This window comes from Microcaecilia unicolor, chromosome 4 (assembly GCF_901765095.1).
Source record: "Microcaecilia unicolor chromosome 4, aMicUni1.1, whole genome shotgun sequence".
In the NCBI taxonomy this organism is placed as follows: domain Eukaryota; kingdom Metazoa; phylum Chordata; class Amphibia; order Gymnophiona; family Siphonopidae; genus Microcaecilia; species Microcaecilia unicolor.
This window is the reverse complement of record NC_044034.1, coordinates 155,223,215-155,240,663: the sequence shown is the minus strand read 5'-3', so window position 1 is coordinate 155,240,663 and position 17,449 is coordinate 155,223,215. Positions and strand designations below refer to the sequence as shown.

At 42.7% G+C, this 17,449-nt stretch overlaps 1 protein-coding gene across 1 annotated transcript in view; it reads left to right on the top strand.

The window, feature by feature from the left end:
• The window catches only part of SLC1A2 (solute carrier family 1 member 2), a 72,728-nt gene that overhangs the window by 43,435 nt on the left and 11,844 nt on the right, over positions 1-17,449 (top strand). The window contains exon 7 of the mRNA XM_030199458.1: positions 17,150-17,344. Within this exon, the coding sequence (XP_030055318.1) occupies positions 17,150-17,344 (195 nt within the window). The remainder of the gene's footprint in view (positions 1-17,149; positions 17,345-17,449) is intronic.

The window sequence follows — 17,449 nt, the reverse complement described above, 5'->3', positions numbered from 1 at the left end:
GTCAAATGTTCACGACATCAACAATATTAGAGAAATGTCTTGTAGAAGGCAGTGAGATGTCACTCTTTTTTTTTTTTTCAGGACATGCCCTTCAAATTCAGAGGCTACTGAGAACTGGAAACTCAGTGCACTCTCTGGAAGCATGCGTTCTGGGATGGGACATGGCCATGCTGTAAGCCCAAGAGGAATCTCCTCAGGGGCTCTTTTTTTATTATTTGTTACATTTGTATCCCACATTTTCCCACCTATTTGCAGGCTCAGTGTGGCTTATATAGTACCGTAGTGGCATTCACCAGTTCCGGAATGAACAAATACAGATGTTATTATAGTAGAATAGGTTCATGTAGCATAGGTATGTTAGGGAACTTAAGGAGGAAGAGGGAAGTTGTGGTGTGTCCATTACGATTTTTGGTTTTGTTCTGTTGCAGGTGCTCAGGCTTTTATGTTGGGTCGGTGGGATATGCCTTTATGAATAAGTTTGTTTTTAGTTCTTTCCAGAAATGTAGGTGGTCGTTTGTTGTTCCTTTTACTAAAGGGTTGCCGTGCGGCAATCCAGAACTACCACTGGCCCAATGCAGGTGCCGGTGGTGGTTCCATTCCCAGCGTGTGCCATTTCTGACACTAGTGGAAATATTGAAAAAATATTTACGCAGGGGGTTAGCGCAGGAGCTCTTACCACCACCTCAATGGGTGGTGTGTTAAGTGTTCCCCCACCTCCAAAACGTCCACACGGCAAGTGTGACCTTACCTCATGGCCATTTCATGTTTGGCTATTTTCACCCACTGCGGTAAAAGGGGCCCTGCCATACGGCAAAAATGGCCGCCGCCGCTAACGCAGGGCCCCTTTTACCACAGCTTAGTAAAAGGGCCCCTCACTCTCTTTAAGGGCAATGTCCCACACTAACAGTTTGTTACACACACCAAGAAAAATAAAGTTTATTGAAATACAGAATCAGAAAAAAATACAAAAGACAGAAAATCATAGGAAGTAGTCTGTAGACTTTATACATTGCAGAAATACATAGTCTAAAAGCAGAACAAAATTAATAAATTCTCAATAAGTCACTTCAGACCCCATTACTGGATGTATTTGTATATATTTCTGTCACAATTAAGAGGTATCACTTGTCTCCATTATGAGGTGATGTATAACAAAAGAGAGTATATATTGGGAGTACATCTCCCTAATAGCAGGTTGCTAGAGAAGGAGTAGTAATGTCAACTAGGATATAAATTTGGAGCTTTTGAAGGGAAGGAAAGGATCTTATGTGCCTTTTCTGGGTGCTTAAGGGAAGGAGCCTTGGGTCAAAAGGAGGGTGGACACTTAAGTATCAGAAGATGTCTTTGAGGAAAAGGTAAAATTGTGCATTTGAGTCTTATTCCTTTCTGGCCCGATGGAGAGTGCTGATGGAGAGCCAGGGCTGAGAGTCATTGACAAAGGAAGTAGCAAAAGAAGCTGAAATTCAGTGGAATACCAGAAGTAAACTACTTTTGGGCAAGAAGATGAGCAACTGCACAACAGAGTTTGAGGCTTGCCTAAGCTGGAAATTTCGGGTGATTGAAAGACAAAAATCCCCTTAGATTTAGGGGGCCCATAAGAGACAGGGCCAAATTGACCTGGACGTATTTTTCAGTTCTAAGAAGAGTTGCCTGGTGGAATGAAGAAGGATTCCAGGAGCCAATAAACAGGGGCCAGAAGAAATCGGAGTGTGTGACAGAAAAGAAGAAACATCAGTGTTCCTTAATTAAGCTGTATGTTTTGTTCTGCATAGTGCTCTGTGGACTTTATTCAAAATTTTAAAAATCACCCAGTAAAGTAATTTTTAATGTATACAGACTTCTGGCACAGTGAAGGTTCTAGAAGTGCCTGTATACTTTGAAGAAAAGGGTGAGAGACATTTGGAGATTGAAGTATGCATGTAGTGAAGGACCTTGAGCAATCCTGTGACTGGCCTTCAGGATCCCCATATATCAAAAAACAGAGACAAGTCATCCCTTCTACTCAGGTATTTATGGGTCCCTGGAGCTGCAGTCCACAGTGTGCCTGGGAAAGGCTACACATTTCTCAAGGTTCTTTTAGTAAAGTGCAGGAATGGAGAGACTCCCTGCTGTTTCCCTTTGACATCCGTTCTCCTGGAGCTCTTCTCCCACAAACATCAGACTCTAGCTGGTTGGACTCTTTCCAGACAGACCAGTGTGATCTTAGTATTTTATTTTGCATCAGATTTTTGTGCCCTTTGGATATTGGCTACAAAGTGTGATGTATGATGTATTTCTTCCCATACATCGCCATCCTACTGTACAACCCACAGGCTGGACCAGTGGTCATTTCTAAAGCTTACATTTTCCATTCCAGCTGCAAAGGGGAAAAGGGTTCCAGGTCAGAGAGAAAAACATGACTTGGCAGAAAATCATAAATGATGACAAGGCTGAAGTTAGACTAAACAGGTATTGTTTGGTGCTATGCCTATTGTCAAACACTGGGTTTGCTGTTAATTATATACAAAATCACTGCTTTAACTTTGACGATACTGAATTAATCATCAGCTTGTCAAAGTGAAGATCCTTCTAGAAATACTCAAAGGACTAGATGTATCAAAAAGCCTGTGTCCATGGGAAAATTTTTCTCTGATCTTAGAAGTACAATACAATTCAAGGTAAAATTAATTGCTCTAATGTTCAAAACTCATCACATCAAATACATTTTTGCCAGACCTACAATAGCAAACAGTAAGAAAGGAAACTTATTTTCTCTGTTACTGGAGCAGGTCACACTGGAAACGGCGAAGATGACACAAAAAAGTCTATAGACAATGCTTAGAATGTCCAAGTTTTATTGTATAACTGTATAGACTCAACATGGCTGTGTTTCGGCCGACTGGCCTGCCTCAGGAGTCTGTACAATCTCTCAAAAACATCTTAATGAAAAGAGCAGTGTTAGTTGCAAAAGATGATAACCAGTGTATAAACTGGTATAGTGGACTCACTGTGCGAAATACTCTTTTTTGGCAGGAAAAGGAGGAACCGCCAAAATGTACTGCACAAAAGCTCGCGGTATCTCCTTTTCCTGCCAAAAGAGAGTATTTCACACAGTGACTCCATCATACCAGTTTATACGCTGGCTTTCATCTTTTGCGAGTATCATTGTTCTTTTCATTAAGATGTCTTTGAGAAATTGTACAGACTCCTGAGGCAGGCCAATTGGCCGAAACACAGCCATGTCGAGTCTATACAGTTATACAATAAAACTTGGACATACTAAGCATTGTCTAGGGACTTATTTTTGAGTCATCTTCGCTGTTTCCAGTGTGCTTTCGAGTGTGCAAAGTTTGGTGTTCTTCTGTTCCTACATCAACTGGAGCAGGTCAATCAGGTCCTGTATTTTCAGGGACAAAGCTGAAGTCTTTGGGTCCTGTGCGCTAATGTTTTTAGAGAGTGCTAAAAATGAGTGTGTGCTAACTATGTAGACGCCCATAGGAAAATTATGGGCATCTACGCAGTGCACGCTAAACGCTAGCGTGCCTCTAGCATGGCTTAGTAAACAGGGCCCTTTATGTTTAGAAGGGCAGCTGAGCTTGATCCATGTGCTCAATATATGAAGACAGCATTCCAGAGAAAAGAAATCCCTGAATTTTATGCATCATTAATGGCTATATCTTAACTCTTCTTTCATGCTTCTTGAAGATATACTTCAAGTTTTTCTTTCCAGCTGTACTGTTGCAGTTTGGACAGTAAAAAAAAGATCCTTTAGTTTGTTCGTTTTGAATCACCACCAAAGAAATCTAAAAGTAACCTCCTGGATAGTCCGTTGGTACTGGGGGAATTACGTTTCTAAACTTAAAACCCTTCCAGATGCAGACTAATGGAATTCTTAAACAAACAATGGAAACATTCTTTCGGCATTATTAAGCGGGTTATTTATTTCTATGTATCCAATGCTGTTAAATTTCTGTTGGAATTGTGCCTCTTAAAATGCAACAGCCATGAGGTGCACTTACTCCAAATTCTTGTGCCATTGAAAAGTCACCTCTTTATGACCAATCTTGCCTGCAGATGCATCAATGAAAATATTCCTGTGTTTTCAATAGGAAAGTCAACAGGGCAATGCTGAAGCAATTTTGGCTCCAAAGTAGAATGTTCCTAAATGCACCTCATCCCTGCCCCAGGATTTTTAAAGCATTTTTAGATTCCCTTTAGTCGTGAAAGAGCAAGGGGAGAATTGGTCGTGCTGATCAATTCAGTGTAGTCACAGTTAAATCGGTGGTATTGGGGAATATTTTAGATTTAATTAACAGCAGACTCTGTTTCTAATTCATGCTTCCTTCCTCCTCCAAGGCAGCCTTAAAAATTAACTGGTATTATTCTATTGTATATCTAATCGTGGCTTAGATCCATGCAACCGAGCCGCTAAGGGAGGGGCCAAGATTCCTGGGGTCCGGCCCCCAAGGAGGGCCCGGTCCCAATGATCAAAAGAGACTGCTCTGCTGGCCATAGGCCCATCTTCCTGCCGTGTCCTGCCTATGTGGAAACAGGAAGTTATTTCACAGGAGATGGGATGTGGTAGGAAGAAGGACCTGTAGCCAGCAGAGAACTCTCTCTCATTCATTGCTGCAGGAGGAGGGCGGCAGTGGCAGCAGAGAAGGGTGGTGGCGGCAGTAGGGGGGTGACAGTGGCAATGGGGTCCTGAAGACTGTTTGCCCCATGCCCAGCTTTGTCTCTCGGCAGCCCTGCCATGCAGTCATTGGGATTTTGATTCCCTTAGCCACCAGCTTCTTGCATCTGTAATTTACATTCTGCTTAACAAGAATGCTGTCTTTATAACTGTAGAGTGTCAAACCAGGCTTGTAACAGTGCATTTGAGAACCATTGACTCAGCCTGTTAGGGACCAGAGAACTTGTACAGTTTTCAAGCTTTTCAGAATGAATACATATGGGAGCTATTTGCATATAGTAGAGGTTATGCATGCAAATATATCTCATGCATATTTATGAAGGATATCCTGAAAAACAGACTGTCAAGCAATCCCTGAAGATCAGGCTCAGAATCACTGAGTTTCAGGATAAATGTGGCCAGTTTTCTGGTTAAAAAAAAGCATTAGCTGCTAATTCTATAAATTGATGCCAGGTCTATAACAGTGCTTAGATATTATAGGATATAGGTGCAAAGTGGCATTGGCCCACCAAAATATAGGTGTGGCCACATGTCAACTCAATGACTGGTGTAAATAGGTGAGCCTTAGTGCCACTTACATTATTCTAAAAGCTGCATGCATCGCTATGTGAAATGCCCATGTTCTGCCTAGGTTAATGCCCACTTGAAGTTGCATGCCTAGTGCACATTTTATAGAATAGAGCCTAGCACTTATGCGAGTAACTACCAATTATTGGCACCAATCACACACATACTATTATCCTATAAATATGTTGTGTTTTTGGTGCCTAACCTTATACATGCCTTACAGAACTTCACTTTTCCTGGTTTTAACACTAGCAACATTCCAGAATCCTGAAGAGTACTAAGTTTCCGGAATCCTAAAGAATACCAAGATTCCATACAGAATCTCAAAAAGTAGCCTAAAGAGCATCAAGATTCCATACAAAAACCTAAATAGTAGCAACATTCCATGCTACCAATCCCAGGGCAAGCAGTGACTTTCCCCATGTCTGTCTTAATAGCAGACTATGGCCTTTTCCTCCAGGAACTTGTCCATATCTTTTTTAAACACAGTAAGGTGTTACACTTTCACCAAAGATCTCTGTTTGATGCTTTGCCTGTTTTTGATTTGGCTCCATTAGCTCGGAGAAGGTCAAAGGATTTATCCATACAGGTGAAAGAAGAAGTACTACTTAAAACTCTCTGCCATTATCACTCTTTGACTACAAATGTTGTACACTTCGAAATGCAATACAAGTTGGTAATGAGACTATATATTTCCCCACATAGAACTTATCAGGCCCAGTTTGGAGCATCAGACTGTTGTGTGAAATGTCATTAATCAGAAGCCACTGTGGGACACATGTTGTGGCATTGCCCCCAGATTCAGCATTATTAGAAAAGAGTGGCAGCCCAGGTTTCGGCCTTATGGATGACACGATGGATTCCCAGACCATTGATATTATTTGCAGTATATGTCATAAGTATCTCCTAAGCCTAAAGGTTTTGGGGGGTTTATGAGTAGAGAGGTGTGGTAGCTGTGTTAGTCCACTTTTAAAGGTAATCAATAGAAATAAAACAAAATAAAACATGGAAAAGAAAATAAGATAATACCTTTTTTATTGGACATAACTTAATACATTCTTGATTAGCCTTTGAAGGTTGCCCTTCTTCGTCAGATCGGAAATAAGCAAATGTTGGTAGATGACAGTATATATGAGTGAAACATCAAAGCATTTCAGTGACAGTCTAACAGGATGGGGGTGGATAGGTGAGAGTCATGGAGACAGGAACGTGACAGAGCAATACAATTTACAAAGCAATACAATTTTATGCTTTATAATAATGGGGGTTTATGAAAAACTCAATATTATTGAGAATTAAATGTATAATACCCAGTGTACCTGAATGTAACTCATCTCGACTGAAAAAAGGTGTGAGCAAAATCCAGATAATAATAATAGTATAATAATAATGCAATGCTGGTTACAACCAATGGCCCCTTCGTTAATGCAGTGGAGGTCGGCTGTGATTCAACAAGCTGTGCTGGAATGTTGTAATGTCTCGGACTTGGATACCCCAAAGGGCCAACAACTGATTTTGACATGGGACCCTTTTAGGGGATTCTTCTTGCAAACTATTTTATGGGTTATGGAATGGGTGCATTGATGCCATGGATTTCCACTCTTTTTTTGCTTGTGGTTTGGGGGAATTCTGCTCTTGGTGGTGTATATGGATCAGGTTTCTTGTCTTTGTTATGTGCATAAAACTCAATAAAATATATTCTTAAAAAAATCACAGTAAGGAGACAATTCCACAACGGGGAGCCTCCATTTAGGTGCTCCAAGGATGTGTGGTGGGACCATATTCTTTAACAACACCTCAGTGCCCAAATTCTGTTATAGAATGATACTGTAACCTGTTATTGGCCCACCTAACATTTACACGCCCATAGATCTGGCATAACTGAGTGTGTGTAAATGTAACAGGAACATATGTACCTTACAGTATTCTGTAAGTTACTTGTGTAAGTGGGAGCCCCGCCCATATCCTACCCATTCTCCGCCCATGTATATGCCCCCTACTACTACTACTACTATTTAGCATTTCTATAGTGCTACAAGGCATACGCAGCGCTGCACAAACATAGAAGAAAGACAGTCCCTGCTCAAAGAGCTTACAATCTAATAGACAAAAAAAATAAATAAAGTAAGCAAATCAAATCAATTAATGTGGACGGGAAGGAAGAGAGGAGGGTAGGTGAAGGCGAGTGGTTACAAGTGGTTACGAGTCACATTCATGCACTATGCCACTTATGCTCCCTGCTACAGACTAGCGCCGAGGTGCCCTGCTGGCACTTTTGCAGATGTGTGTATACATTACATGCATAAGTGCTAGCATTGGTGACATTTACACGTGCAAAGGGAGGCATAAATATGGTGGCCAATTTACACAAGGACTTTCAGTTAGATCCTTCATGTACCGATGTCATTAATTAATTAATTTATTTATTGGGATTTTTTTTTTAACCACCTTTATGAAGAGTACCACCAGTTTTTGGTTGAGGTCTAACAGCGCTGTGCTGCAGTGTCTTTTCCCACAAGTGAGGAACTTTAAGATGAACACTTGCCTGCAGTTGGCATATGAAAATGAGCTCACATGACCATTTAGGAGTGGAGGAGTAGCCTAGCAGTCAGAGCACCAGTCTTGACATCCAGACGTGCCCAGCTGCACTAACGGTGGGGGCCATTTTTCCCAAGCACCAGGGCCTTTTTTAGCACAGCAGGTAAAAAGCCCCCAGAAGCACATGGCCATGCGGTAAGATAAGGGTCCTGCGCTAACCCAGCAATAACCAGGCAGCGAGTGGCAATGCTCAATTACCACTAGATTACTGCTGCACAAGCCATTTCCTTGGGGGTTTCTTTTTCCCACAGAAATGGCACGGACTCGGGGCAGGACTACCGCCAGCGGCCACGTTGAGCCAGTGGTAGTTCCGGAGTAGCGAGCAGTAAGCCTGCATTGGGCTTACTGCCGCTCTGTAAAAGGTCCCCTTAATTCTCTGTTGATTCAGGTACAAATTTAGATTGTGAGCCCTCCAGGAACAGGAAAATACCCAGTGTACCTGAATGCAACTGACTGTGAGCTACTACTGAAAAAGGTTGAGTAAAATCCAAATAAATAAATAAATCCTTCAAATATGTAAAACAATTAAAAAAGAGGAATTTTCCCAGGTCAATTTCTGTGCCTCAGAACTGAATCCTAACTGGCAAGCAAAGCACCACCCCAAAGGCAATTTTTGCGCTCGTAAAGCCACCTCACCAGAGGTGTAGCTAGGTGGGGTGCAAGGGGAACAGTCGCTCCCCAAAATGGATTTTAAATAAAATAGTGCCTATGCAGATCAACCCTTCAGCTTATCATTCATACCTATTACAAAATGTCTGCTCCCCTGACATTAAAACCTGGCTAAACTTCTTCCCCTTACCCTCCACCCACTGTATTTATTGTCTGCTTTTGACGTTGTAGTTTCCGATAGTGCTCCATTTTGTATTCTTTGTCCGGTCCTGCTGTGCTACACCTTATATTATATCTTTGGGTTTTTTGAGTTTGCATTAGCTGCTTTCTAGCATTTTTCCTGGGTACATTAGTTGGATCCTGTAATGAAAGTATTTTACTCTTAGATATAGGCTAGGAGAGGGGCATCCATTATGTTTCACTCCTGTTGAATAACTATGAATGCATCAGTGGTTTACTCGCTCTTCAGTTCTTTGACAATGTGGCACATCTGTTTCATATTAACTGGAAGAAAGAAACAGCACATTGGAGAATGAAAAAGGAACCAAATGTGCAGAAAGCTTCTAAAGATGAATGCGGCATACAGCAATGCACTGACGGCCATTCACAACCCTACTTCAGTTGTTGAAATTTTGTAGAAAACTTGCAGACAGGTGGTGAATTAATTGCAGAATTTAACCGGAATATGTTCCTCCTGTATTCAGACATGCTACTGCAGCTCTCCAAGTAATTTTCACGATTAGGTGGATATGTGTATAGATGTGAAATGAACTGAAGTCTTCTAAAAAAGTACATCGTCAGACACCCTCAGCATCACAGAGCTGCGAGGGTGTCTGACGATGTACACATCAACACTTTTTGATCATTTGGTTGTGCTGTTTTTTCAATATTTTTTCAATATATTTTAGAAGACTTCAATTCATTTCACATCTATACCCATACCCACTTAATTGTGAAAATTAAGGAAAATTGTGTAGCCCCTGACGCAGCCCTGCTGGGCGAAACATGGCCTGTGTCGGGCTAATTTGCATATTTGGTTTTCATCCAATAAATTTTATGTTCACTTTCTACTGATCTGCTTTGTTGTTTTTCCATCTTGGAGCTTGCAGATTGCCTGCCTTGTTGTTTTCTTGGGCTCTCCAAGCTCAGGCAGCAAAACAACATCATTCTTGAAAAAAATGGAATGGGACTCGATATACTGCCTTTCTGTGGTTTTTTTTTGCAACTACATTCAAAGAAGTTTACATAGTATATACAGGTACTTATTTGTACCTGGGGCAATGGAGGGTTAAGGGCATCTTTTACTAAGGCGCGCTCATGTTTTTGGCGCACACTAAAATTGTGGGTGTGTGGGCTTCTCTAACGTTTAGCGCACCCACAATTTTAGCATGTGCTTAAAACGTGAGCGCACTTTAGTGAAAGATGCCCTGAGAGGGTGCACACTAAAATTATGGGTGCGCTAAATGTTAGAGATGCCAACGCATTCCTATGGGCGTCTCTAATGTTTAGCGTGCCCAAAATTTTAGTGCACGCTAAAAATGTGAGCACACCTTAGTAAAAGATGCCCTAAATGACTTGCTCAGTGTCACAAGGAGCTACAGTGGGACTTGAACTTAGTTCCCCAGGAGCAAAGTCTGCTGCACTAACCATTAGGCTACTCCTCCACTGAAGGGTAGTGGAGGAGTGGCCTAGTGATTAGGGTGGTGGACTTTGGTCCTGAGGAACTGAGTTCAATTCCCACTTCAGGCACAGGCAGCTCCTTGTGACTTTGGGCAAGTCACTTAACCCTCCATTAACCCATGTAAGCCACATTGAGCCTGCCATGAGTGGGAAAGCACGGGGTACAAATGTAACAAAAAAAACCTGGTTCATTGGCTTCTTCAAAGGCATTGATGGAGTACACAAAGCAACCACCCTCACTCCTAATCCATTTCAAAGGTATTGTTGAATTACTACAACATTTTGATCCACAGAGGCTTTTACTTATATGGGAAAGTATGATGCAGGGTGTCATGAAATAGAGGCAGGGCTGGCTTAACCGTTATGAACATGAGGTGGCCACTTAAGGTGGCAGATTCAAAAGGGCAGCAAAGTGTAACTGTAGTAAATGCAAAACAATAGATTGTAGAGATGCAAGGGAGCAGCATGATCAGCAAGACACTTCCAAGCAAATCCAAGGAGACAAGAGATAGTAAAATATTCTTTAATGGTGAATAAGGCTCGACACGGCATCATGTTTCCTACCTCAGGAGTCTATGGGTTAAAATGAAACACAAGGAGGGGCATAATCGAATGGCGCTACAGCTGGCCGGAATCGTATTATCGGAAAAGATGGCCGGCCATCTTTTTTTTTCGATAATACAGTTTAGCCCGGTCAAATGCCAGAGTTCACCAGGTTTGAGATGGCTGGTTTTGTTTTTCAGCGATAATGGAAAAAAATGCCGATGATCTCCAACCCGGCGACATCCAAGGCATTTGGTCGTGGGAGAAGCCAGCATTTGTAGTGCACTGGTCCCCTGACATGCCAGGACAGCAACTGGGTACCCTAGGGGGCACTTCTAAAGAATTTTAAAAAAATATACAAATACCTCCCAGGTGCATAACTCCCTTACCTTGGGTGCTGAGCAGTGGCGTAGCCACAGGTGGGCATGGGTGGGCTGAGGCCCACCTAGTTAGGGCTCAGGCCCACCCAACAGTAGCACACGTTTAGCGGTAGCTGTTGGGGATCCCAAGCTCTGCCAGCTGAAGGCTTCACCCTGAGGGTAACAAAAACGCTGCTCTCCATGATACTGGCACCTGCGCATGTTCTGTTTTCAGCACAAGCCTGCTGTAGACTGCCAAGGTGAAGAGAAGCATTTTTCCATCAGCTTAGATATTTTTTGGGTGGTGGGGGAGAACACTTGGTGCCCACCCACTTCTTGCCTAGGCCCACCCAAAATCTGCTGTCTGGCTACACCCTGGTGCTGAGCCCCCCAAATCCCCCCCAAAACCCACTCCCCACAACTCTACACCACTACCACAGTCCTTATGGCTGAAGGGGGGGCACCTACATGTGGGTACAGTGGGTTTTGGGGGGGGGGGGTTTGGAGGGCTCAATACTTACCACCACAAGTGTAACAGGTAGGGGGGGTGGGCATGGGTCCACCTGCCTGAAGTCCACTGCAACCAACATAAACTGTTTCAGGGACCTGCATACTGCTGTCAGGGAGCTGGGTATGACATTTGAAGCTGGCATACAGGCTGGCAAAAAAGGTTTTTAGTTTTATTGTTTTAGAGTGGGAGGGGGTTGGTGACCACTGGGGGAGTATGGGGAGGTCATCCCCCATTCCCTCCAGTGGTCACCTTTTTGAGGTTTGGTCGTGAAAATAAAAGGACCAAGTAAAAGTGGCGAAATACTGATTAACACCGCTTTTATTTTCCATTATCCGCAAAAGCCGGCCATCTGGTAGCCACGCCCATGCCCACCCATGTCCCGCCTTCGCTTCACCGCCAACACGCCCCCTTGAACTTTCGCCGGCTTGGCGACGAGAAAGCGGCAATGGTGTCAAAAAAGCAGCTTTTGATTATACTGATTTCACCGCTTTTGCGAGATCACCGGCCATCTCCTGATTTATGTTGGAAGATCGCCGGCGATCACTTTCGAAAATAAGCCTGATAGTTACATAAAATAATGTGAGGACAGAAAATATGTATCATAATAATAATAAATACATAGAAATCATAAGAATGCATAGATACAAAGCATGAGAACAAGGTGTAAAACCCCAGTATAAAACAGAAAAAAAACTTGTGATAAAATCAATTAAAAAGAGACAAATTAAAAAAAAAATATCCATCCAATAGCGAGTAGGGCACAACATATCGCTAACCTGTGACACCTGGAAACATATTTTAGATAGGATGTCCAAATCTAATCTAATCTAATCATATTTCATATACTGCTCTGTCCCAGTAAGAGGTTCCAGGTAGTTTACATAAAAGAAGCTCAAGTAGAATGTGGTATTACACAATTAATAATACATAACTAAACAATTAACCATCAGATTTATCAAATAAAAAAGCTCTTAACTTCTTACGCAAGTGCATATAATTTCTATCTACTCGAAGTCTACTTGGCAATTTATTCCAAATAGCAACAGCATGAAAGGTAAACATAGAATCCAACTGATGTTTAAACCAAACGTTTTTAAATGCAGGGCATTTCAGTTACAAACTATTATGGACTCTGGCTGACATATAAAAGCAGTGAGAAAAAATTTGAATAATACAGAAGTATTACCGTATAGTCTTTAAAGGTCATCTGTGCATGAACACAAAGCCAATGACATTTTTTAAGATAATCAGAAATCGGAACCGAGATGTTCAGGTCTGGATGTGTCAAGTCCCAGAACTATTTTAGAATATTTCTGGCAACATAGTGTCTAGTGCCTAACTTTATTCTGTTTTACTTAACCCAGTGAACTGGTTTGTTGATTCATTGAGCGAATGAGGTGGGTGAAACTAGTTAAAAACTTAGCCAAAGAATAAGTCTTGTGAGTGAGATATAAGTACATAAGTACTGCCATACTGGGAAAGACCAAAGGTCCATCGAGCCCAGCATCCTGTTTCCAACAGTGGCCAAACCAGGTCACAAATACCCGGCAAGATCCCCAAAATGTACAAAACATTTTATACTGCTTATCCCAGAAATAGTGGATTTTCCCCAAGTTCATTTAGTAACAGTCTATGGACTTTTCCTTTAGGAAGCGGTCCAAACCTTTTTAAAACTCCGCTAAGCTAACCGCCTTTACCACATTCTCTGGCAACGAATTCCAGAGTTTAATTACACATTGAGTGAAGAAAACTTTTTTCCGATTCATTTTAAATTTACTACATTGTAGCTTCATCGCATGCCACCTAGTCCTAGTATTTTTTGAAAGCGTGAACAGACGCTTCGCATCTACCCGTTCAACTCCACTCATTATTTTATAGACCTGTATCATATCTCCCCTCAGCCGCCTTTTCTCCAAGCTGAACAGCCCTAGCCGCTTTAGCCTTTCCTCATAGGGAAGTCGTTCCATCCCCTTTATCATTTTGTCGCCCTTCTCTGCACTTTTTCTAAATCCACTATATCTTTTTTGAGATGCGGCGACCAGAATTGAACACAATATTCGAGGTGCAGTCGCACCATGCAGTTTCTTTCCAATCCAGATATCATTTGTGTCTCAAATATAGCACTTGATATTTTTGCCAAATGTTACTTTGCTGCTGGGCTTTGCAGGAGAGTTTGACAGTTCTAGGGACCCTTTTACTAAGCTGCGGTAGGGCCTATGCACATGCAGTGTGTGCCAAAATGAGACTACCGCCAGGCTAGTGCCCCCCAGTGGTAGTTTGGGATTTGGTGCACGCTCATTTCGGCAGTAGAAATTATTATTTTTATATTTTCTACAGTACATGGTGTTTCCAGCGGTAATCGACAGTTGGTGCGCACTGAACGGTTAACGCGCATGTAGCACATAAGCCCTTACCACTAGATCAATGGGCTCAGGCCATAAATAGGAGCACATAAGTTTTAATTTTAGCACACGTCCATTTCCCGGCCTACTAAAAAAATGTCCGTTTCCCCAGATGCGGTAAAAAAACAGCCTGGCGCCTGCCAAAAACACCCACCCACACTATCACAGGCCACGTTTTACCGCAGCTTAGTAAAAGGACCCTCAGGTGTTAGTTAAAATATAAAGGCTGATATTTAAAATAATGTAGATGACCAGGAGAGACTCCTGGCCCTTTAAATTGCCAGTCCAGGGCTAACCAGGCATATTCAGCAGCACTTAATCAGATAGTGTCACTGAAAATGGCTGGTTAGCACCCAAGCTAAAATCAACCATTTTGGGGGTGTTCTGGGGTGGAGTCAGCACTTGACTGGTTAAGTACAATATTCAGTACTTAACCAGCCATGGTAACTGCAAAAATAGGACTACATAAAAAGTAACTAACTTGTTAGTCTCACTCACACATACAACCAGTGACTCGGGCTGCACATACTGCAGAAGGATATGTTTATCCACTCCTACCCTAGCTGTGATAATATTTAACCATCTCTTTGCCCGCATGTGCAACTCTCCTTTAAATCAGTCAGCTTACTTCTAACTCTTCTTACTTACTTACCTGTCTATATGTTACATCTTTGCTTTACCCTTCACTATCAATTAAAATGTTCTATTACGTATTGTGTTGACATTGTAAGTAGTACCCCAGGCCATACTTTGTATTGTTATTTGAATATTTTCACTGCTGTAAATGCTTATTGCTCATGTTTGATCTATTCTTACTGTACACCAGTAGCATAGCCAAGGGTGGGCTTGGGTGGCACTTTGAACTCAGGCCCACCAGTAGCAGCACACCTATGATGTGGCCAGCAGAGATTCCCAAGCTGAAAACTCCCAACAACTGTCCCTCCTGCATACCTTATAAATAGCAGATCTCCGCCTGCAGGAAGCAGCGACTGATACATACTGCTTACACCGGCCCCACAGCCTTCCCTCTGATGTATTCCCGCCTATGCGGAAACAGGAAGCTGCATCAGTGGGAAAGATGTGGGGTCTACATGAGTAGTGTGTATTAGTTGCTCCTCACTGAAAATCTGAAATTTAAAAGGTGTGCAGGAGAGGAGGGATATTTGAGAGACCATATGGCCATGAGGCAAGAGGAGAGGCCAAATCACCTATGGGATGGGGTGGGGTTCTTCTGCCCACCCATCTTGGGCCCAGGCCCACCTAGAATTGGGTGTCTGGCTACACCCCTGCTACACCGCCTTGAGTGAATTAATTCAAAAAGGTGGTAAATAAATCCTAATAAATAGATAAATAAAATAAATAAATAAAAGTTCCATCTTTATACGGTGCCCCATAGCGACTAAGGGGTCCTTTTACCAAGTTATGGTAGAAAAGGGCCCTGTGTTAGTGGCGGTGGCTGATTTTGCTGCGTGCTGTGGCCCCTTTTTACCGTAGCAGGTAACCAAGGCTGAAAGTAGCCATGGCCATGCAGTACGATTGCTCTACCTTGTGGCCTTATGAGGGGGAGCACTTACTGCCACCCATTGAGGTGGTGCTAAGGGCTCCCACGCTAACCCAGCGGTATCTGGATAACATGTGGTACTGCCCAATTGCTGCCGGGTTAGTGCTGCGCTAAAATTACAGCTTTATTTTCGCTAGTATGAGAAATGGCGCGTGCTGGGGCTGGAACTACCGCTGGTGCCTGAGTTAGGCCGGCAGTAGCTCCAGATAAGCATGCGGTAAGCCCGCATTGGGCTTACCGCTGCTTTGTAAAAAGGCCTGTAAATGCTGAATGTTGTACTTAACCGACTATGTTTTCACCACCTCTGTATACCCAGAAATTCAATGCTGGAGCCTGGACATGGCTTGGCGTTGAATTTCTACGGGTAACACTGGCAGCAGTCAGCAAAATGCTGATCACCACTGGCAGGGTCTCCAGCTCTTGGAATCCATTTTGGAGCCAGCAACTGGGCTAGATGGTTGCATTGACCAACCCAGCATCACTGACTGCCCCAGTGGAGGGTTGCTTTCCATTGCAAATGAAGGAAAATTCTATAACTGAGACCTGCATTTATGTACCACTCGAATACGTAAATGTAGAGAATACTGGCACTTTTGCAAGTCAGTGCACATTTGGGTACCTAAGTAATTACAAGGGGACTGGGCACTATTCTATACAGACATGCATAAGTGGCATAGGGTGTTCACATGGGTGGAACTGCGATGTATACACGCAACATACAGTCAGTTAAACACGCTCTTGCCATTTTTAGGCATCTCGGTTACACTCGATGCTGGGTTATGCTAGTATTCTATACCAAGTAATCAAGGCTGACCACAAGTAAAAAGTATCCCAAAGTTTAATTTGTCAGTGGTAAAACTGTCCCAATAAAAAGGACACAACACGGGTCATGTTTCAGCTGGAGAACTTTCCTCAGGGGTCAATTCCTTCAATTCAATGACTTGTTGTATAAACATGTAATACAATGTACTCCTGTAGTGATGAAATCACATACGAGAAAGCACAGCTGCTAGCGTGGCAAACCGTCACTGAGGCATAGAACTCTGTGAAGTCATTGAATTGGGTCAGTTTTAGCACTGGCAAATAAACTTTTGGATACCTTTTATTCGTGGTCAGCCTTGGTTACTTGGTACAGTCCCACTTCCACCTTGTTGTTTTTTTACTCTTTCTCTATGGAAGGTGTGTGGACCCCCTTTACTTTATTTTTGTTTTTCTTTGTTTACGCTAGTATTCTATCATGGAATTTGGATGGCCAGATGTTGTTATAGATGAGGGGCTCACTGGGTATTTTATTTTTATTTTTGTTACATTTGTACCCCGCGCTTTCCCACTCATGGCAGGCTCAATGCAGCTTACATGGGGCAATGGAGGGTTAAGTGACTTGCCCAGAGTCACAAGGAGCTGCCTGCACCTGAAGTGGGAATCGAACTCAGTTCTTCAGTTCCCCAGGACCAAAGTCCACCACCCTAACTACTAGGCCACTCCTCTACTCCTAGCATTGGGGTGCTGAAATGGAGATGCTGAGGAACTGGTCCCTTTGTACTGAAGGCACAGATTATATTTCGGTAAAATTCAATGCAATGTCGGCATCTTGATTCCTCAGGAAATAAAGTCTCATCCTATGTATATTTGTGGTAACCTTTTCAGTGCTGGAACCCTGCCGGTCACATTCCGCTGCTTGGAGGAGAACCTGGGCATTGATAAACGTGTGACAAGATTTGTTCTTCCTGTTGGGGCAACAATTAACATGGATGGGACAGCCCTGTATGAAGCAGTTGCAGCTATCTTTATAGCCCAAATGAATGGAGTAGTGCTGGATGGAGGCCAGATAGTAACTGTAAGGTAAGATTCTCAATTGCTAGTTAATAAATAACGCTGTTTCCTTAGCTACTAACATTCGCTACTTACACTAATACAGTGGCATGACAGACACTAACCCCTAATTCT